The sequence below is a fragment of the Harmonia axyridis genome, chromosome 3 (assembly GCF_914767665.1).
Source record: "Harmonia axyridis chromosome 3, icHarAxyr1.1, whole genome shotgun sequence".
NCBI lineage: Eukaryota > Metazoa > Arthropoda > Insecta > Coleoptera > Coccinellidae > Harmonia > Harmonia axyridis.
The window spans coordinates 8453528-8473570 of NC_059503.1; the positions used below are offsets into that span (position 1 = coordinate 8453528).

The 20043-nt window shown below is 35.0% G+C and overlaps 2 protein-coding genes across 5 annotated transcripts; one reads left to right on the plus strand and one right to left on the minus strand.

The window, feature by feature from the left end:
* Nucleotides 1-231: 231 nt before the first annotated feature.
* Nucleotides 232-15199, minus strand: LOC123674859. 4 transcript variants are annotated; one of them, XM_045609975.1, is made up of 21 exons: nucleotides 14900-15122; nucleotides 14137-14349; nucleotides 13482-13619; nucleotides 11006-13424; nucleotides 10578-10795; nucleotides 10225-10513; nucleotides 9661-10122; nucleotides 8830-9128; nucleotides 8373-8648; nucleotides 7580-8009; nucleotides 6595-6764; nucleotides 6428-6541; nucleotides 5608-5852; nucleotides 5293-5540; nucleotides 4905-5093; nucleotides 4676-4817; nucleotides 4218-4368; nucleotides 3983-4159; nucleotides 988-1225; nucleotides 751-855; nucleotides 232-684 (listed from the first exon to the last, which is right to left on the minus strand). In XM_045609975.1, the coding sequence occupies exons 2-21, from the start codon at nucleotides 14255-14257 to the stop codon at nucleotides 366-368; spliced, it is 6750 nt and encodes a 2249-aa protein (XP_045465931.1). In that variant the 5' UTR covers nucleotides 14258-14349; nucleotides 14900-15122; the 3' UTR covers nucleotides 232-365. The 4 variants fall into 4 exon arrangements, with proteins under 4 accessions (XP_045465931.1, XP_045465930.1, XP_045465927.1 ...); XM_045609974.1 differs by having other exon boundaries at nucleotides 14137-14387; XM_045609971.1 differs by having other exon boundaries at nucleotides 14137-14432.
* A 63-nt stretch (nucleotides 15200-15262) lies between these two features.
* LOC123674860 lies at nucleotides 15263-18196 on the plus strand. The gene is made up of 2 exons (XM_045609976.1): nucleotides 15263-15432; nucleotides 17109-18196. The coding sequence occupies exons 1-2, from the start codon at nucleotides 15429-15431 to the stop codon at nucleotides 17909-17911; spliced, it is 807 nt and encodes a 268-aa protein (XP_045465932.1). The 5' UTR covers nucleotides 15263-15428; the 3' UTR covers nucleotides 17912-18196.
* The last annotated feature ends 1847 nt before the right edge of the window (nucleotides 18197-20043 follow it).

Genomic DNA, 20043 nt, shown 5'->3' on the forward strand with positions numbered 1-20043 from the left:
AAAAAGGAAAATTGAATTTTCATACCAAATGTTTGATTTCAATTCGAAGCTCTATCAACTTTCAGTAGAATTGGGAGTAAAATGTTATTGTGAAAGTTTTTTTCGTTGGCTAAAGTCAGTAATTTTTATAAAGAGGTCTATTAAGGATGACAAGACCTACCTAAATTTAAATGAATAATATATTTTTCTTACTTATTTCTGCAATTTTTTTTTGAGGAAAATAAACACCAATTATTGTTATATTCATTTAATAAAAACTAGAAAACCTATATCTATCAGCCCCTTTTTTGAATTTCAATATAGAGCGTTCAACTTTTAACACAATAAAACTTTGCATTGTTTATTCAATCCACACCACATGGTACCTAGTTACATTCGATATGCAGTCGATGACAGTTACTCTGTTTCCGGACAGTCAAGTAGGCGTCGTTTCCGGTTCTCTTACGGAACAGAAGTGGTACCTTCCCCTCACTCCTCAACCACACCACATCGAAGGAGTCGATTACAGGAACAAGAGTAGTATTGTCCTTATTTGAGGGAGACTCCAAACGGTAGGACTTGCAGGATTCATAACCAAGATGATGACAGATGTCGTCTAGTTCTGAGGCGGAGGGTGACACTGTGAAACAGCTTTCGAACAGTTGACCAGCAGTTGTGGTTAGTACCGCTCCACTTTTAGGAGTACTTGAGACAAGAAAAAACAAGAAATTAATATGGCTTATAATGTAAATCTCAAAAGGGCAAACTTACTCAGATTTCTTAGAAGATAATTGATAACATGCCTGCTCATCTTCTCCGTCGGGACAATCCACAAAACCATTGCAAATCATTTCACTGGAGATGCAGACATTAGATCTGAAATGAAGAAGAATATTCATCCATTCTTTTACGCACACTTTGAACGTTCGATATTCAGTTGCATGGATGGAAGTAACAGAATAATACAAAATTTTACTTTTACTACTGAGTGAAGAGACTATAACTCACTTTCTGCAAACTAAATCATCTGGTTTACATCGACACATTCTTGGGTTTTCATCTGAACCATCGAAACAGTTCACGTGTCCATCGCAGACCTTCTCTGGATGTGTTAATTTCAAGAACGATCTGCAGGTACATCGAGGAGGTTCATCAGAGTAGTCACCGCAGTCGTTCACCCTGTCGCAAAATTTGGATTTGTGGACACATTTGCCGTTCAAACATGTCAGATGATCCACAGGGCATACTGAAAATGTCAAATATATTTTATGATTAGCCATACACCATGCTAGAGGAAACAAAGTATCACCCATTGTATCTGAAGCCTTCTGGAAGATTGGAAAAAACCACCGAGGAGCAACCTTTCAACAATTGAAGGAAAAAAGAGATTCTTCTAGAGGACTCAAGCAAGCGAAACCATTTATGGAAATGTATCTGTTCTACACAAAGCAGATCATTCTTCTTCCACTAGCTGACATTCGAATCATTTTGGGACAACTGTTGGAATAAAGTACTATTTGGACATAGAAACATGTGAAACAACACCTACTCTGCAAATGACCAGCCTACGAAGCACAGTTCTGAGCAAATCCCAACGAAATGATATTGAATGCTCTAATGGACGATGCTAGATTTTCAAATATGGCAGAATTGAGATTGAGAATTGTTAAGAAGGGTATAGAATGAAAGATCAAGCTGGTCACACTTCTGAAAAGCTGCTTTCTAGCTCCTTCTTCAATCTAATCTCATTTAGCATCGGATATGAATATTTCATAAGTCATAACTTCAGAAATATTAGAGTTTCGGAATCATCATGCATGAGCAAACCCAAACCTGGTGTTTCTGTGCTGATGTTGTTCTCAAGTTACTTTAGTGATTTTGTAAATTAATTGAGATATTCGTTTAAAAAGGAAGAAATGATAGATTTATGTATGTACAAACTTAGCAGCAAAGTTTCATTGAGCTACTCTACCAAAAGTGTCCTATATTACAGAGGAAAACATATTAGGGCTAAGTTTTAGCTGGGCCTAAAGGGAGTATACAAGCTAATAATTAGGACTAACGTGTGGTGATAACCACACAACCAGAAACTTCACATAATCTGAGGACACTTTCGAATAAACGACTGCTTTATTTCCATAAGTGCACAAGTACCTTTATTGCAACATAAGTCTGCAATTCAGGGCGTGCAGTTGATCATAACGATTCAATCTAATTGAATTATAACGTGTGAATTAAAGAGTGAGTACTACTGCTCCATTCTATATAGCGGAAGCAGAAAAACCAATAATGCGAAATGTTTTTATTGAACCATATTGATTAGTACGTTTCTTGAACAAGTGAAAGCACAATGCGAATCAAGGTTAAAACTGAAATGCCACAACATTTATTACGAATTCTAATTCAATTCAGCATACATGTTTCTCGGGTACAATTCTGCAAATAACATCCTTTTATGTTTTTACAAAGCCCAATGAAGTTTCTTTTTCATTATTATGTCTGGTCGTATCAGTAGCTAGTAGAGAAACTGATGTGAATTCGGAATCTAGCGGACAATGAGACGCATAAAAGAATATTGAAGGAGTAGCCTGAGGAGCATGTACGAAATCTGCAATAAATTTCACCTGGCTGGTGAATTATCGAATTTACTTTCACCATATCATAGGAACCTTGAATGGGCGAGCGGAAGAATCAGAGGTTTATAGCGATACGTTCAAGTTTGTACAGGGTGGTTCAAATTCAATTCAGTAACTGAAAAATGCGTGTCGATATTTCCTTTCCTTTTCCAAACAAAAGGTTTTCCAATACAATGTTTCATTTTGAAAAGCCCGTTAGCTAGGCAGCTATCACTTTGGAAGCTGTGATCTTTTGAAATTTGACAAGTAAAAACTACGCCATTACAAAAAATGAAACGATACGCACTTCAGCAGAACTTTGAAATAGTTAAAATTCGATACAGAAATGGTGGAAATGTTGCAGTCAAGAGTGCAAAACTAAAGCACTTTTGATTCGTGGTGGAGCACCTTCTCTAGGGATTCAGGGCTTGGCTTGATTGTCGAGTAACTTGGCTTGAGCTTGACTTGATTTCATGTCAAGCACAAGTCAAGTAGTAGTTTTCCAATCTCAAGTCAAGTATTTATTTATCAAATACTTGAATCATATCAAGCTACTTGATTTTTGGCAGTTTTATTGTGTAGTGCCACATCAATAAAAAAATGATGAAATGAAAAGGAACCTTGCAAAAAACACTTTTATTTATCAAACTTATTGTAGAAGAGAACCAAAAATATCAATTTTTTTGAAATAGAAACATAAATTAACAAAATAAAAAATAATAAAAGTTTCTTAATATTGAAAAACCTCCAGGCTTTGTTTTATTTAATAATTTTCCATTCAGGACCTAAGACACATGAGGCATCTTATAGATTAGTCGCCTAACCTATTGCGTGTTTTTGTAACTGTAAGAGCAGCTCTAGAAAATTGTCTTTCAACAGGAGCTGAAGGTGCTGGCGTTAATAAAAAATTCTTGGCCGTTTTGGCCAAGTTAAAAAAGATGTTTCTGAATCTACCAAAATCTACTAATAGATTTCATAAAAATGTGATACTAATACTACTAATGAAGTCACACTGGCGACGCGTGCATATAAAGCTCAAGTAATATCAAGCAGCTTGATATTAAGTCAAGCATTAAATACCTAAAATCAAGTCAAGTCAAGCTCAAGTATGTAATTTGTCATGAGCTTGAATATCAAGTCAAGTAGTTGGTTAAAATTTCAAGCTACTAGGCTTGATGAATCCCCAAACTTCTCGGCCTGTACTAGTGAAAGTAGTGAAAAAATTTGCGCTATTGGAACAAGTTAGTGATGTGAAGAATCGAAATCGACTGCGTCGCACAAGAACAAGTGGGAATATTGCTGTTGTAGTCCATAATGTTGCCGAAAACCCAGTTTTTGTAGTGTTTATTGTAACACGTAAATTTATAAAAATTGATCAGAATACTCACCACAATTTTTCAAAACACGACAAGCGTTTTGTCGTTTCTCACAGAAGTGCATGGTTTCATCTTCACCGCCTAAACATTGCGGTATACCATCACAGAGCATATCTACATCGATACAGTTGCCCAAATCACAACGAAAACCTTCACAATAACTTTCTTGGTGTGCCGGACTCGATGAGTCTGAAAAAAAAAAGTTGTCCTTCAATATTTTCCGAGTACTATCTCATTCAGTATTCACCTGTGAATATTTTCAGCTCTTGTGCCCAATATCTAACACTAGTGAAGTTAGAATCATCTTTGAATGGACAACTTTCTCCGATTGAGCCGAATACTGCGGCTGGATACCAACCGTTCCCAGCGTAACATGTGACAACACCGCCCCATGGTCCCTGTACGTGTGAAATGTTAGTTTAATCGAATGAATAAATCTTTTTTCTACAACTGCTATGAAAAGTAGCGTGCTTTTCAAAGCTCGCATGTATTGCTCATAACTGTGAGAAATATTATTCTGTGAGAAATATTAATCTGTGAGAAATATTATTCTGTGAGAAATATTATTCCTCACGGCACTTTGTCCACAACTTACTTGATAGACCAATGAAATTGTGCTTTTGAAAAGTCGACACTCGTATAAGAAGAGTTGGATTTTCCACACTTGTTGCACAATATACTATTTTCTCCTTTTTCAAAACTCACCTCCAAGCAATTACCACCAGAAGCTGCTGAAAAGCATGTTTGACCTTCAGAACAGTTGGATTTCGTTTCTAAAAATACCATTTTTGGCTTTCCGCGCTTCATCCCCATTGCTACGCATTTTTCCTTTCTCATTTTATCGATCCTGCAATCGAATGATGTAATCATGAAACAATCAAATGAACGTAACATTCGAAACAGTTTTTTTTGGTTTGAATTCTCGGTCACTCACCGAATATTGAGGTGTGTTGGTTGGATATATCTGTTGAACTTTATCGCATTCTCCATCCTTAGGATAAACATATCGGTATCGTTCACTCGATAAGATTCCGCAACACTCTGTACGTAATCATTTGGACCAGGTACATCTAAGTATCTAGCACCTTTGCCAACAACGACTGCTAAGTAGTAGGTGCTGGAACTGAAAATAATTTTAAATAAAAACGAGAAACTGAGTTGTACTTTACTAAGAGTTGAGTCTAGAGGAAATTGATAGAGAAACGCACACAACATAATAATATTAAAAATTGATCATTTTAAAGATACAATTCGTCAATTCTTTGCAGAATTTTCAAAAACTAAGTTCCAGTAGAAGTTCTACTACGTGACAGTAAACTCACAGTTCTATACCATCAAAACAGTCTTGCGATGTAAGAATCCAAATTTCGTTCAGTATAGTACCCATGCATTTGTAGGTACCATCTGAAAAAATCGCGGCATTCCATGTAGGTTCAAAAGTCACAGTGGATTCATTCAATTCCTTCTTTTTTGTCCAATCAAGACCTCCATCATGATTTAAATTAGAACAGGAAACATACAAGCCATCACAAGTTATGTTTGTATTGGTTGAGCTATCTACTTGAGGTTTCTGGAAATTGGTAAGGATATATCAGAAGGAAATTGTCGGGAAACATATTATTAGTTTAAACACTCACAACTGATCCAGGGTATTCGACTGATAACTGTCGATCGCTAATCTTGATTTTTTTGAATCCCGTGTACTCTCCAAAACCCAAGTAGTTGCAAATGTTGGTAGCTATAACTGCATCAGGTTTTGACTGCGTGGTATTGCAGTAGGTTTTCCATATTCCGTAGCGTTTTACACTAACTATACCAGCTAGGCTCATATTTGGCCTATGTGTGTTGTCCAAGATCACAGTTTTCCCGTCAGTCAGAGCAACTAAAAAAAAGAACTCCAACTGCAACTTTTACGTATTGGATTAACATGAATGAACGGTTTTCCAATGAATGGTTTCATTTAGAAATAAATAGAGAAATTATTTTTCGTTGTTAAGATGAAGAAGGTATGCCATTAGTGATGGAAAACGATACCAGCCAAATGTTTGTCATTACTACGCCAACAAATACAAAAGAATTAAATTTTCTTTCACCAAGACAATGCTTTTTGTCACAAATCGATGAAAAACATGATCAAATTGAACGATTTGCTCCTTTAGTTGCTTGACCACCCAGCTCATTTTCCAGATCTTTTTATAGACCAAATAAATGAAGAAATTTGGCTCTAATGAAGAAGTAATTGCCGCTTAGTTTGAGGTCTATGTCGAAGGAAAAACCAACTTTCCACAGAAGAAGGAATTTAAAAGTTAGAGGAACTTTGGAGTACATGTAGCACCTCTAAATGTGACTATGTTGACGAATGAAGACGAATATTCAAGAAAAAAATGTGTTTTAGCCTAGGACTTATTGAGTGAAATCTTACAAAATATCACAGTATAAGGGAAAATGAGAACTTACCACAGTCCATTTCATCCTCTCCTTTATCACAATCAGGTTTGCCATTGCAAACAAGATTCGAAGAAATACACATCTTACTCTTAAAACAGTTGAACTCTTCTTTTCTGCAAGCAACTAAAAATTAATTCTTTGGAGGTGCATCACCTTCGACAAACAAATTATCTTACAACAAGAAGATTCATCGCTTCTATCCTTGCAATCCACAAATCCGTCGCATATAACATCGGGATGCGAAAATTTGATGTAATCAACACATCTGCATCCCTCTTCATCTGTACCATCTTCGCAGTCGAACTTCTTATCGCAGCGTTTTTGTATAGGAATCATTTGGAGTAACCTAGAGGATAAAATAGTCCGATAGAAGGTCCACAAATTCTATAGCTGATTTTCTCAGCACTAGCTCTTACCACCGAAAATTTTCAATTATCAAAATTTAATTAATTGTAATGTAATTATATTATCACAAAACACTTCTGAAGCGTGATCTATACATGGGACAGTTAAAGTAATTAGTTGACCGCAGAAGAGATCGATGTTCTTTTATAGATGTCTTTATAGTCGTGCGCCATCTACAAACAATATAGTTCAGGAACATTTGGTTAGATGGCGCTGCAGAATATGATGTAGTGCGCTATAAAACAGTAAAGAAAACTGTAAATCTGATCGAAACACTATACTGCTTATAAAATTATTTAGTTTGGTAACAAAATAATTGCATATTTCTGAAATGTGTTTCTTCAATTTGAACGCAAACAATATATGATTTGAAAATACGTAGTTACCTAAAATAATGTTCATTTCCCAACCAAAAAAAAACTGTAGGTTCCGTTAAAAGATCAATATCATTGATAATCAACTTTTCATATAATTTCAAAAACTTTTGGGAGGAAGAATTCAAAATAAAAGTTGTGCTTTATAGTGTTATTATGGGTTCAATGATTCTAAGTTTCGTTATTTTATGTGGTGAACTAATAATTCTTTAAATTTGATATCTTTACATTTTGCCAACGCAATTTAGCTAGGATCGATGCCTGCTTTCATTCATCACAATAATATGATAGCAATGAAAAAAAATTTTTTTCGAACTTCTTACTTGGATATCATGAATGTTGGTATCGCATAAATCCATTTTTTAATCCTAGAAATACTCACCTATTACATCTGAAATAATCAGGATTATTTGTATTATTGTTGTAATATTTTTTCCTCTCATAGCGATACATAACTTTGGTTAAATTAATATTTTCATCTTTTTTGTTAACTGGAGATTTGACTGGCAAAACCGTTGAATTTTCGAAATCTGCATTGATGATAACAGCTCCAAGAATGTCATCATTGTTTTCAGTACTGTTATCAGCTGCCGTTTTGATATCATTTGTTGCTCGAAGAAAAGGCATGTATGAATCCGTTGAAAATTTAAATATGTTGTGGAAAGTATTTCCACAGTTCATTTCGTCATCTCCCATCAGACAATCTACAACACTGTCACAATGTCGTTTCTTCGGAATGCATTTATTCGTTCCTTTGCAGATGTAACCAGGACACCTTTGCAGAGGCGCCCTCGAAAAGAATTTTTCTTCTCCTGAAAAAGTCGATGACGTTAACTTTCGATGCAAAGAAAATCTAAGGTCACCATAGATGTCAGTGGCTAACGCTAGGCTTCAGTCAAATCGTCAACAATCGACGCTAGAAGGGTTCAAGCAAATAAGTTATTCATCTAAAATTGCAGAGAGGTCTAGAGACTTTTGCAGCGTTATATGAAAAAACTATGGTAATGAGTTCAAGTAAACATAAGGCGCACAGCATACACTCTAGTGTGACACACGCTTTAAAGTCACTAGATTCTTCTTGACTAGAGACTAAAAGAGACCTCGCAAATCTGATGTCGCTTACGTTTTCATTTGGTCTAGAGTCACCACCGACAGTTGTTAAAAAAAAGACATACTCATGTTGTCAGCTATCCAGTCGATGTATTGGCTTACTCTTGTATAAACTCCTGGCTCATTTGGTCTAGCACAACCCTCACCATGACTTACAATTCCTGCCAAATACCACTGGCTTGGGTTATTTGGATTTTGGCACATGAAAGGACCACCACTGTCACCCTGACAGGCGTCTTTACCTCCCTCAAAGAGACCAGCACAAATCTCTCTGCCTTCAATGTCCTCCGGATGTTTGCAATTCTTGAGGATTGGAACCTCTACCTCTCTCATGTGATCGGCTGAAAAAAACACATATATACAGGGTGTTACCACATAAATACGAATGGTTTTTAGGGGGGTAAATCCTTGTCGAAAATTAAAGCAGGTTTTTCATGTGAACAAAAGCTATTTGGTCTCTCCTTGGAAAGTGTGAATTAGAGATCTTTCGGGTTTGGCCAACCTGCATGTAGCAATACTCACGATCAGTTCCATGCTCTATGGTTGCTCCCCATCCCACTGTTGTACAGATTGTTCCTGGAGGGGGACCTCGACGAAAATCTGTACCGGCTGTTCTCTCAGATGGTAAACAAATTGGACGTACGTATCTGTTGTATCTTACTGCAGAGGAAAGCTTCATCAAGGCTATGTCATTCTTCAGGTTGGTTTTGTCGTATTCTTCATGGGCGACGGTTGCAACTACCCATCGTACTTGCTCCATGGGTGAATAGGAGAACCTCCTCAAGATACCAGCTTGAATTTCGTAGTAGAAGAGCCAATATCTTGAAAGATAATCTTGGAGTGAGTTGATATTGAACATATTATTGAGAAAAGAGATTGACTCGAAGATAATTTATCTTCGGGAAATACTTGTACGGAGCAGGACGCATTTCAATGAACGCAATTCGAGAATTAGTGAAGAAAAAAAATACTACCATATTTAACAGAGAATACTTTCAATTTTAGGCCAACAAAAAAAAAGCTCACTAATGAGTATTGGGTAAAATGCCGAGTCAGGCCAATTATTATATGCAGGGAAATATCTTATGATTACAAATTCACTAAATAATCCCCTTAAATGGGGTGGCAACCCCCTCAAGAATCTTAAGTGGCTATAGGGCAATGACAAAAATTCATGTTTGACGTTCGTTGAAAGTGATTGATGGAGCTGATTTCGGATTTAAAACCTGCCTAGGAGAAAATATACAATTTGAACATTACAGTAGGTATATACCTAAGTATTTTCCACTTCATCAATCATTAAGTTGAGGCAAAAACTGAGAATAAAATGCATGAATTGAAGTGAATACTCACTTATCAACGCAATGAGCTGCAGTTATAACCCACAGCTCATTTATAATCACTCCTCCACAGTGAAAGATACCATTTTTGTATATCGACACAACCCAAGGCCAGGCAGCTGGCTGGCTTGCTCTTCCACCAACTACTCGTTTACCTCCCAAAATGAAGTCCTCTGATCTTTTGCTCCTATTCAAGGTTTCCTTTTTTATTCTAGATGCGTAAAAATCATCCCCGAATGTATAATCTTGTCTGTTGAGGTGATTCATCATGTCCTCGATGCTTGTATCCACTTCCTGCGATCTGTAAGGGTTCTTAATTGTCATCCGCAAACCACAGAAGAGCGGAGGACATTCAACAAAAGCAGCTCTGTCTTTAACGCAACTTTCCTGGAAACTCACTTCCTTATTGGGTAAAAGATTGATGTATTCGCCCTCGTATTTTTCAGTGGTTGGAAATAGGTGAGATAATGGTGCTCTGTGAAGGGATAATAATAATTATAATAGATATGTTATGAAATAACAAAGGAGGTCTAATTGGAAGCTTCGTTGTCATCTTCTTCAGCAAAAATACACTTACACTGTACTGGGTCCAGCTTCGACCTTACAAACATCCAAGGCCCATACTTCAGAACCCATGCAGGTTGGATACCATTTCCCTTTATAATTCCTATGCAAGAACCCTGCAGCATTCGATATTTTCAACGGGTTAGCCTCTCCAATATGATCAGTTAAGATGGTACAATCGTCTTCATCTCTTCCAGTGACTTCGCATTGTCTTATGCCATCACATCTCTGAGACATTGGTACGCAAGTTCCTCTTCTGAACCTGGACCAATCGTCGCAATTTATTTCATTCTCTGAACAACCTATAAGGAGAAATTCCTTCAAACTATCGATTTTGTACAAAACGAGATGGAAGTTCATCCTTACCAAAGCAACCCATCTCATCCTCTCCATCAGGACAATCCAAGAAACCATCGCACAATCTTATTTTTGCTATCCTTTCTCTGCACGAACAGAAGGTTTCATCACTACCATCATCACAATGCACCTCATTGTCACAGACGTGGCTTATACTGATACATTTGCTATCATCCATGCAGCTTTGCTCATCTATTGGACAGTTCAAGGATGATCTTGTTTTGTTACTGCAAAAATTCAGGTTGAGAAATTACCCAAAAATGTCTTATTATTATTAAATCCGATAGTGCTCAAATTCTTTAGCTCAGAGATTTTTATAAATGTTGCACACATCAGCATCACCTTCTTGATATCGTAAAATATTCTATTAAAAGACGAACAAATCTATCTATTGAAATGTAGTGAAGATTATTGAAAACATAAAATTTGTTAGTTACCTGGTTCGTCTTTCCAATGGCGTCCTATCAAACGACTCCTGCAGATTGCTGGAGCTTCTTATTTCAACAGCAGGTTGGATGTTGTTTGGTTGTAAGCTTGCACTTTGAATGGCAGGATTACAAAGGTAAACTTGGCCGTTATTATTTGCCATTTGCACTGGGGGACTACTTATCATCGGAGTTATTTGTGCCGTACTCAAAGGGTTGATATTCATCATACCATTCATCATACCATACGCGTTCGCGTATGGGTTATATGGCTGAGCTATAGGCCCATAATGTGGTATGACTGGATTAGGAGGAACGTAGGAATACACCGAAGGGTTCATCACGTAAAATGGAGGTTTTGGTACACTACCTGGAGGTACCATGGTGATTATTTGGGCTCTATTGTCTGGTGCCATGACAAACCTACTGGTTGGTCCCAAAGGTGTGGCATATTGACACATATTAGGGTTGACTACTAAATTTTGACTACTTTGTGTATCCTCATTGACAAGTTGGAAAGGGTTACCCTTAGTTTGGGCTGCCCTTCCAGAATTTTGCTCATTATTTGGTTGAATTGTTTCACCTGCTTCTGGATTAATCGTTGTAGTTATGCCCTTATCGATGTTTGCTTCTGTAGAATTCGTTTTCTCTTTTGTATTAATAGATTTCTCGTCAGCTTTTGAGATTGAAATTTTTGTCTTTCCTATTTCCAAAAAAACAGATTTATTATTCCCTCTGATATTTTCGATGCTTTCAATTGAATCAGTTGCGTCAAAAGCATCAGAAACCACTGTACTTGTTGCTGGTATTCTGGTCGTGCTTGCTTCTTCTGGTAGGTCTAATTTCTTGTCATTTATTCTCTGCACAAACGTTGTTGGTTCGCTTTCTGGTGTTTTTTCTTCATGAATCATTTCAAACTCTGTATTTGTACTTTCTGCTTCCGTCGTAGATCTTGAAGTTTTAAGGTAGGAGTATGTCACTCCACCATTATTATTGATGAATTCTAGCGCATTCATCCTAGGTGCGTCGTCTGGAAGAGTAAATCCCTGATTCAATTCAAAAATGTTCATGTCCTTCCAAGTATGTCTTCCAAAATCTCGTTCTTCTGTATAAACTGGTAATCTCAACTGTTCATCACTTTTTTCTTCGCTGATCATACTATGATAACCAGTATAAGGCCTATTGTCAACCTTTTCCATTACTTGTGGGCTTCCAAGAAATGGATATCCTTCCTCTGGATTATTCGGGTATGGATTGCCATAATTTTCGTTTGGATATAAATCATTCAACTGCTGCTCGTTTGGATTCAACTCTATGTTAGGATTGCCATTAACTTCAAAATCGTTGTTTCCTAAATATTCATTTTGTGGGTATACTGAGTTATCCATAGCAAAATTTTCATTCATTTGATCTCTTTTTTCTCTTGCTAGTGTTTTTTCTGTATTCTCATAGTTGGAGATTGTTACTTTTTCGGGTACGAGAGACGATTGCTGTTCAATAATCTCTGTAACTATTGAATTATCATCTTTCGATTGTAGCCCTAGCTTTGAAGTAGAGGAAAATTCCAGTTTTGTATGTTCCACTTCTTCTATTTCATTTGCACTCATTCTTTCCGTAGTCCTCAATTCTGGAATTCGATATGTTGTATCATTTTCACTTCTTTCACTTTCATTATCAGCGTTTTTACTTTCTGTATCCTTCAATGAATCCTTATTAATTATTTTAGGAACCAGGGGTTTCTCATTCAATTCACTATTGTTTTCTTCAGTAGTCTTAGTATCAGTGGAATTTTCAACTTCTGTAGTTTCTAAGGTTTTTGAAGGTTTTCTTTCCAAAATCACAGATTGACCATAATTCGATTCATTTTCTTGGTTGTTTTCGGAGGAGTGTTGTTGCTTATATCCTTTTTTTGAATTATCCTCCTTACCACCGTTCTCAAACTCATCTTGATATTCCAAAAACAAGTCTCCAAACCAGTCAAAAAGTGCAGGAATTTCTCGTTGTAACGGTTTATTGAGATGACGTATATAGGACATTATCTTCTCTTTTGTCCTCATTTTCTCTTGTTCATTCCTTTCTTTCTTCTCTTTAATATCTTCGTCCTTATACTTTGTATCAATGCTTCTTTCTTTCCTGCGTAAAATCATATTTTTATACTCCACAAGAAAATCCAGCATCTCTAGTACTGAACAAACATCATCTATTTGAAGCAGTCTTGATCGTAAATGTTTGTGACAGCAGTCTTCGAAGGTTTTAGTTCTTTTACACATCAATAAGTGTATTCTGTATTCTTCCTCTGGATCAACAGGACAAGTTTCCATATCAATTGAAATAGTTGATGTGCTTTTTTGGAATGGTGCAGGAGTGGGAATATGATATGAAGTTACATTTTTATTGATATTTGTGAATTTTTTCGAAATCCATCCAATATCTGTGAATTATTAAATATATATTTACGTTTATTGATATGTTTTTGTATTTTACTCACCATCCCAGTGTATAGCAATTGCTGCCACGAAAGATAATAAACATAACACTGCTAAGAGCGATAGATATCTTATATGCTTAACATCATGAGGTTTTTCATTTTTTGATACATCTAACGTGGATTTGGAAAGAGGGGATGCTGAAAAAAATTTTTTTTGATTGGAATTAAATTTTTCATTGAGTTATCGTAAAATTCTGTTCATAGAGTGGTTATAATTCAATGTTCAAAGAGTATAGAAACCACAACTTTATATTCTTCTCAATTTTCGAATAATTAATGAAATTTGGAAATCACTAATTTTTATAGAAACATTATAACTTTCAAATTCTTGGTGCCATCGCTGTGATTTAAAAACATTACTGAAGTGAAATTTTCCGTGGAATATAATGACAAAAGTTTCTTTTTTTTCGAATGAAAATTTATTATTTCTATCTCTCATTCAGAATATGAATCCACATTCTTGGTCAATGAGTTTTTCAGTTGAAGTTTGACGCACTTTTCGATAAAAATGTAGTCATTCATTTCAGTGGATTCTGAGACAAAATTGGTAAAATATTACTTTGGTTGTTGGGAGAATTTGAAATGTTTCATGATATAGTAAGATGTAAATAATAAAACTTTTTGTGTTATTTATAAGAAAAATTGATATACTCACGACTTCGCCTATCTAGGTCAATAGTAACCATCCCATCAGGTTCTTTGAAAGGTTCTGGACTAGGAGATTTATCTTTTTCTTCATCGCAAGACGTTGAAGATTCTGTTCCAATTTTTTCCATAATTGTACAAATCAACCTTGATTAATCACTGAATTTTATTCAGAACATTTCACACGCGTATATTGAACTTCATCGAAGCATACGTTATACTGCTAAAAGTTGATACTTTTTGTTGAGGTGTGCTAAAATTCTTGGATGAAACTCATTAGTCAACAAGCTTCCTGTGTTGTTGTATCTAATTGTGAAATACTCGGCCTAATTAAATAGGATTGGAACCGAAAATTGAGAAATCAGAGAAGTTGTTGGAATGAAGGCTGTCATCAATTCACTTTTATTATCAATAGTAGATATTGTCCTACCAAAAATTCGGTGGTACAATTGATTTCAAAAATATGAATGGTATTTAATGTTTAATTCTGATACATGCAAGTTTTGAATATCTCAAATTCAGATTATCGTATCAAAATTATAATTTTCACTTTCTTTTGAAATCAGATCAAATAAAATTTCTATATCCAAAGCGCATCCACCATATTTGGCGCTACAAATAAAGTAGTAGGATTCACTTGGAATTAATTCAGAGAAAACTTTTATTGAAATCACATTTGATTTCACACGGAAAATCATATTAGAATCAGTTGAATGAATCCCCTCTGTAATATTATCTAAAGTTTTTTTTTAGGAAATTATTTTTGACCTTACCGCCATTTCTCAGATGTGAAGCAAACAGAGTTGTCGCTTCTCCTGGAAATCCTGAAATGATAAACGACCTACTTCCGGTAATTGCCTTATAAAATATGGCCCACGTAGAGTATGAAATATAGCGACGCTCCTTAGGCAATTACTGCCTGGCTATTCATCTTGCTGGGATGCTGTAACTGCTTTGGACCCATATCCTTGGACTTACCCCAGAGGCCTTGCTACTCTGAAACATCAATCTGATATTCATTTTCATCGATTACGAATATCCTCTTCCAATATGCAAAATATCGTTATTAACCATTTCAGAGATTGAATGAAAAAAAAAAACATTACATCTGTTTTCGTTCATTTGTAATTGCTGGACTCCATATGATAATAAGTAGTATGTGGATTTGAAGTAACGTTAACATTCTTAGGTTTGACTTGAGGTGGTTTTGACGCAAATGTTCACATTGAAGTATTGAATAAATAAGAGGTTCACCCCCTAAATTATTTTGTGTTTTTTATTTGGACTTCAAGAGGCATCACAATGGGTAAGGAATATTTTCATTTTCAATGTCAATTATTATGTATGATATTATGATGATTCGGAAATTAAGATAACCAAAAGAAATATCAGAAATTATTAATTTTGATTTATTTTAATGTTAATTTTTACTATTCTTGCAATTGTAAAAGAAATCCTCTTCTCTAATTCTGTGGAAAATCCGATCATTATATCATACATAAAATCGTGTGAGAATTTCTCAGAATCACACAGATTTCTTGTTATATTTTATCATTATAGGTTGGTACTCGGAACTCTCTTGTCACAGATTTATCTATTATTATCTGCCAAATTTGTGATACAGAAAACTGTACTGACAACCAACATTTTCCAATGTAAAAATCAACAAAGATATTTATGGAAATATTTCATCAATTTTAATAAAAATTCAGTCTATTAGAGAAAATAGTGTACCTATCCTAAATCTCGTACAGAAGTCAATGCCTTCTGCACTTGTATCTATTAGAAATAACTAGTGTTCTTTTCACTATGAAGATTTCCATGATGTAGTTTATGGAATAATTTTTTGCCTCATTGTATTATTTCTCCTGAATCCTAATTACAAAGGTTCTTCTTGCAGGAATTAAAATAATCCAAGAAAACAATGAAGAAACATTTTGTTTTCATACTCTATCTCAGATCTTTAATGTAAATTGACAATTCAAGGTTAGGTTCAAATGAAAATTTTCTTGAACGGTTGTTTTTTTGTTGTTGTAAATAAAAAGTTTTTAAGGATATCTGATTGGAACCATATTTCAAGCTCATCATATAATCAGAAGATTATTTCATTTAGAAAATAGATCTAAAAAAATTCGAAAAGTATATTTGAAAAGAAAAGCCCAATTTTCCGTGATTAGTCTCGATCTTGGTTAACTTTTTCGTCTAAAATAGAAAGATGATTCTTTCCAGAATAAGCGTTGATTGTCTGACGAAGAAGTAGAAATAATATGTGATGATCGAGGTAGTTTTGGGACATTTTTGGTGAAAGTAGATACTCCATTTTTTTTTCATGACATCTTACTTTGATCAATTATATTCTATAATGATTGCGGCACATATTTATGATAATTTTCCCTTTTTATTCTAGCCAAGTGCTAAATAAATATATTATTATTATTTTGAAAATTACATTAAAATTATACAATATCCAGAAAATATTAGTCACCTCTGACAAAACTTCTTAAGAAGGAAAAAATTATTGTGAGATAAAAATTTCAAAATACGATATTTCTTGAATAATTTTCATCAATATGAGTTTGACAGGGACTGAAAAGCTCCTGACATTCATTGAAAAGTTATCATTCCTGTCTCGATATTTATCAGCATTTTCCCACTATAGGTGTTATTATACTAACAGTCTATAATTCATATTTTTCTTGGGAATCTACAATATTATAAAATATAGATACTAACATATCACGACTCAAGAAGTTAGTTAGGTTATTTCCTTGTAAAGAATATATTTTCTTCCTGATCTAGGTGTTGAATTATCTGAATGTTAACTGTCTACTTTTACCTATCGAATACTTGTGGAACTGATGTATAGTATATCCTGGACTCTGAAAGAATATGGTGAAACAGGCCCTTGCTGTTAGCTCAGAATTAAGCAAACTACCATTTCTAATTTCAAATTAGAACTTATACGTTTTTTTTCTATTACAGAGCACAGAACACTTCGTATCAATCATCACAGTATGTTAAAATTTCTGCCGCAGTTGTTGGAGTGTCCCATCTGCAGAGAACTTATGTACCCCCCAATCAGGGAATGCGTCCAAGGACACAATTTTTGTGACAGTTGCTTCGACCAAATATCAATCTGCGCAGTTTGCCGTCAACCAAAAGCAAAAGGACAAAATTTCGCTTTAGAAGAGGTATCTCGATCTCTGACCATAGATTGCAGTAACCGCAGTAAAGGTTGCACATTCAAGGGGATATTCACCATAGTTGACGATCACGAAAGGATGTGTCCTGCCGCAAGTCTATATTGTCCTGAATCTCTCGATTGTGCAGAAAAAATAACTGTGGGCGACATGATGGAACATTGTCAAAACTTCCATCCAGAAAAAATGCTGTACTCAAACGAGATGAATATTGTACATTTGAACTATTTCGATCTCTACAGCACCTTTTTTCGAAAAATTCCCTTCACCTTCGGTACCCAAACGATATTGAAACATAGGTTTTGGCTTTTCAGGCCCTATTGTCGAATAGATTCGCAAGATATAAGTTGGCACATTTCTTACATAGGACCTCAATGTTTTCCGGAAAGATGTTGGTTTAATCTTAAATTAATAACGCCAGGCAAAAAGCTGGTGCCCTTGATCATGCACAAAGTTTGCAAGCCTTTGCCTATAGATTACACACGTTCCTTTGAGTTCGAACACAAAATTCGTCATAGCAGTCTCCGACCTTTCTGTTGCAATGGTAACTTGTACTTCAAACTTGAGATTTATGAAAAAGAATGATGTTGGCATTTTTTATACATTTTAATCTGTGTTGTAAATAGAAATAGTTACCATTTTTGTTTAATTATCGATTTTATCCTGAACTAGATATGTTTCAAATTATTTATCGCTTAGATTTTTTTTTCTATGAACCTCTGCATCGAGAAATTAGGAAATATTTTCCATTCACATTGTAAATTGTGATGATAATTAATAATTGACATGAACTTACATCGTTTTACTTTTTGTTGAATTTTGTTTATTATAAGAGCTGAGATATTTCAATAAAGAGTATATAAAGAGTAATATAAGCCTCAAGTATGTCCCAAAAGCATCCAAATCCTTGAATTGTTCTGCCTTTGTATTGAATGTACCATGCTAAACTTTGCTAGAACGCTTTTAATTTGGTTTCCTGGTTTTTAAAAAGGCATTCTTTCCAAGCCATATGAACACATTGATTTGTGGTGACTGGTGAGGAGCTTTTTAGTACTCGTTCATTCATGCGGCCATTGAATACCATGCACAGACCTGTTTCATATTAGATAATTATTATTCATTATTAATTCATTGTTCTCAATTATTTCCTCTAGATGAGTAGTTCTTATGAAACGATCCTCCTGAACATTCCATTGTTTATTTTACAAATTGAAATTGAATTTCAACCTACTTCGATATTTTGTCAGGGCTTGGTGGAATGATCAACAAGAAATTTTGAATCAAGTATGAAATTGCTATTAGAAATCCAAACTACACGAAAAGTTTCAAATAGTTTTTTTTTGTATTGTGATGACGCGATCCACATAAAATTTTGCATGAAGTTTGAAATTTTTACTTCATTTATATACCTACAAGGTGTTCCACCATTGATGCGATGAGTATTTGGTGTATTGGAGTATTTTTTTTCCTATGGAACACCATGTTTTTTATTAAATTTTCAGATCGTATGGAATAAATTAACCCAATTTTGTTAGAAGTTTCATATGCAGTAAACATTTTTGAGATATTTCGGTTTTTCATACATTGGTAAATTTAATAACTTCAGAATGAATGAAGTTATACTACTAGAAGATTTACGATTTTTTTCATAATATGAGAAAATGAAATATTCCATTAGGAATTAAACCAATTTTAAACGTTTGAATAAGTCATCAATTAATCTTCTCTTTTTGAACACCCATTAGAGTTCTCAATAATATTCAAAAAGTCAGTACTTACCTCCATTTCTTTTGGTATTCACTTTGAAAATCTGATTCGAATAAATTCATTCATTTCGAAGTTATTAGGTTTTCTGAAGACCCCACAATTTATGAGAAATCGAAATATTACAAAAATGGTAAGTCATTTATTCCATAAAATCTGAAAATTCAAAAACACGGACTTCCATAAGAAAAAAATAAATGTTTGTTCATTCACCCTCTTTTGGTCCAAACGATTCGAGAATGTGGCTCTAATGAAGCCTATAATGATAAAAAATTCTAATTTGTAAGCGCTTAATCGTAATAGAGCGTCGCAGCAATGGTAGAACACCCTGCCAAATTTGTTGTTTCCAACACATTCATTATTTTTTCCGATATTCTCTAGTTCTGGTGAAGATGTAGATTCGTCGAATGGGCCCAAAATGAGATTGCCGTTGTTCCCGATTTTCATAAGCGAATTTTTTTTAGCGATGAAGCGCACTTCTGGTTGAATGACTACGTCAACAAACAAAACTGCCGCATTTGGAGTGAAGCTAATCCTCAAGTGTATATCGAAACAGCGTTACATCCAGAAAAACTGACTGTTTGGTGCGCTTTATGGGCTGGTGGAATTATTGGTCCGTACTTCTTCAAAAACGATGTTGGCCAGAACGTTACAGTCAATGGTGATCGGTATAGAGCCATGATTACTAACTTTTTCATTCCTGAATTGAACAACCATGATGTCCAGGAGCTGTGGTTCCAACAAGATGGCGCAACATGTCACACAGCTCGTGCCACAATCGATTTATTGAAAGACACGTTTGGTGGCCGCCTAATTTCACATTTTGGACCTGTGAATTGGCCTCCAAGATCTTGTGATTTAATACCGCTAGACTACTTTCTGTGGGGCTATGTAAAGTCATTGGTCTATGCGGATAAGCCACAAACCCTTGACCATTTGGAAGACAACATTCG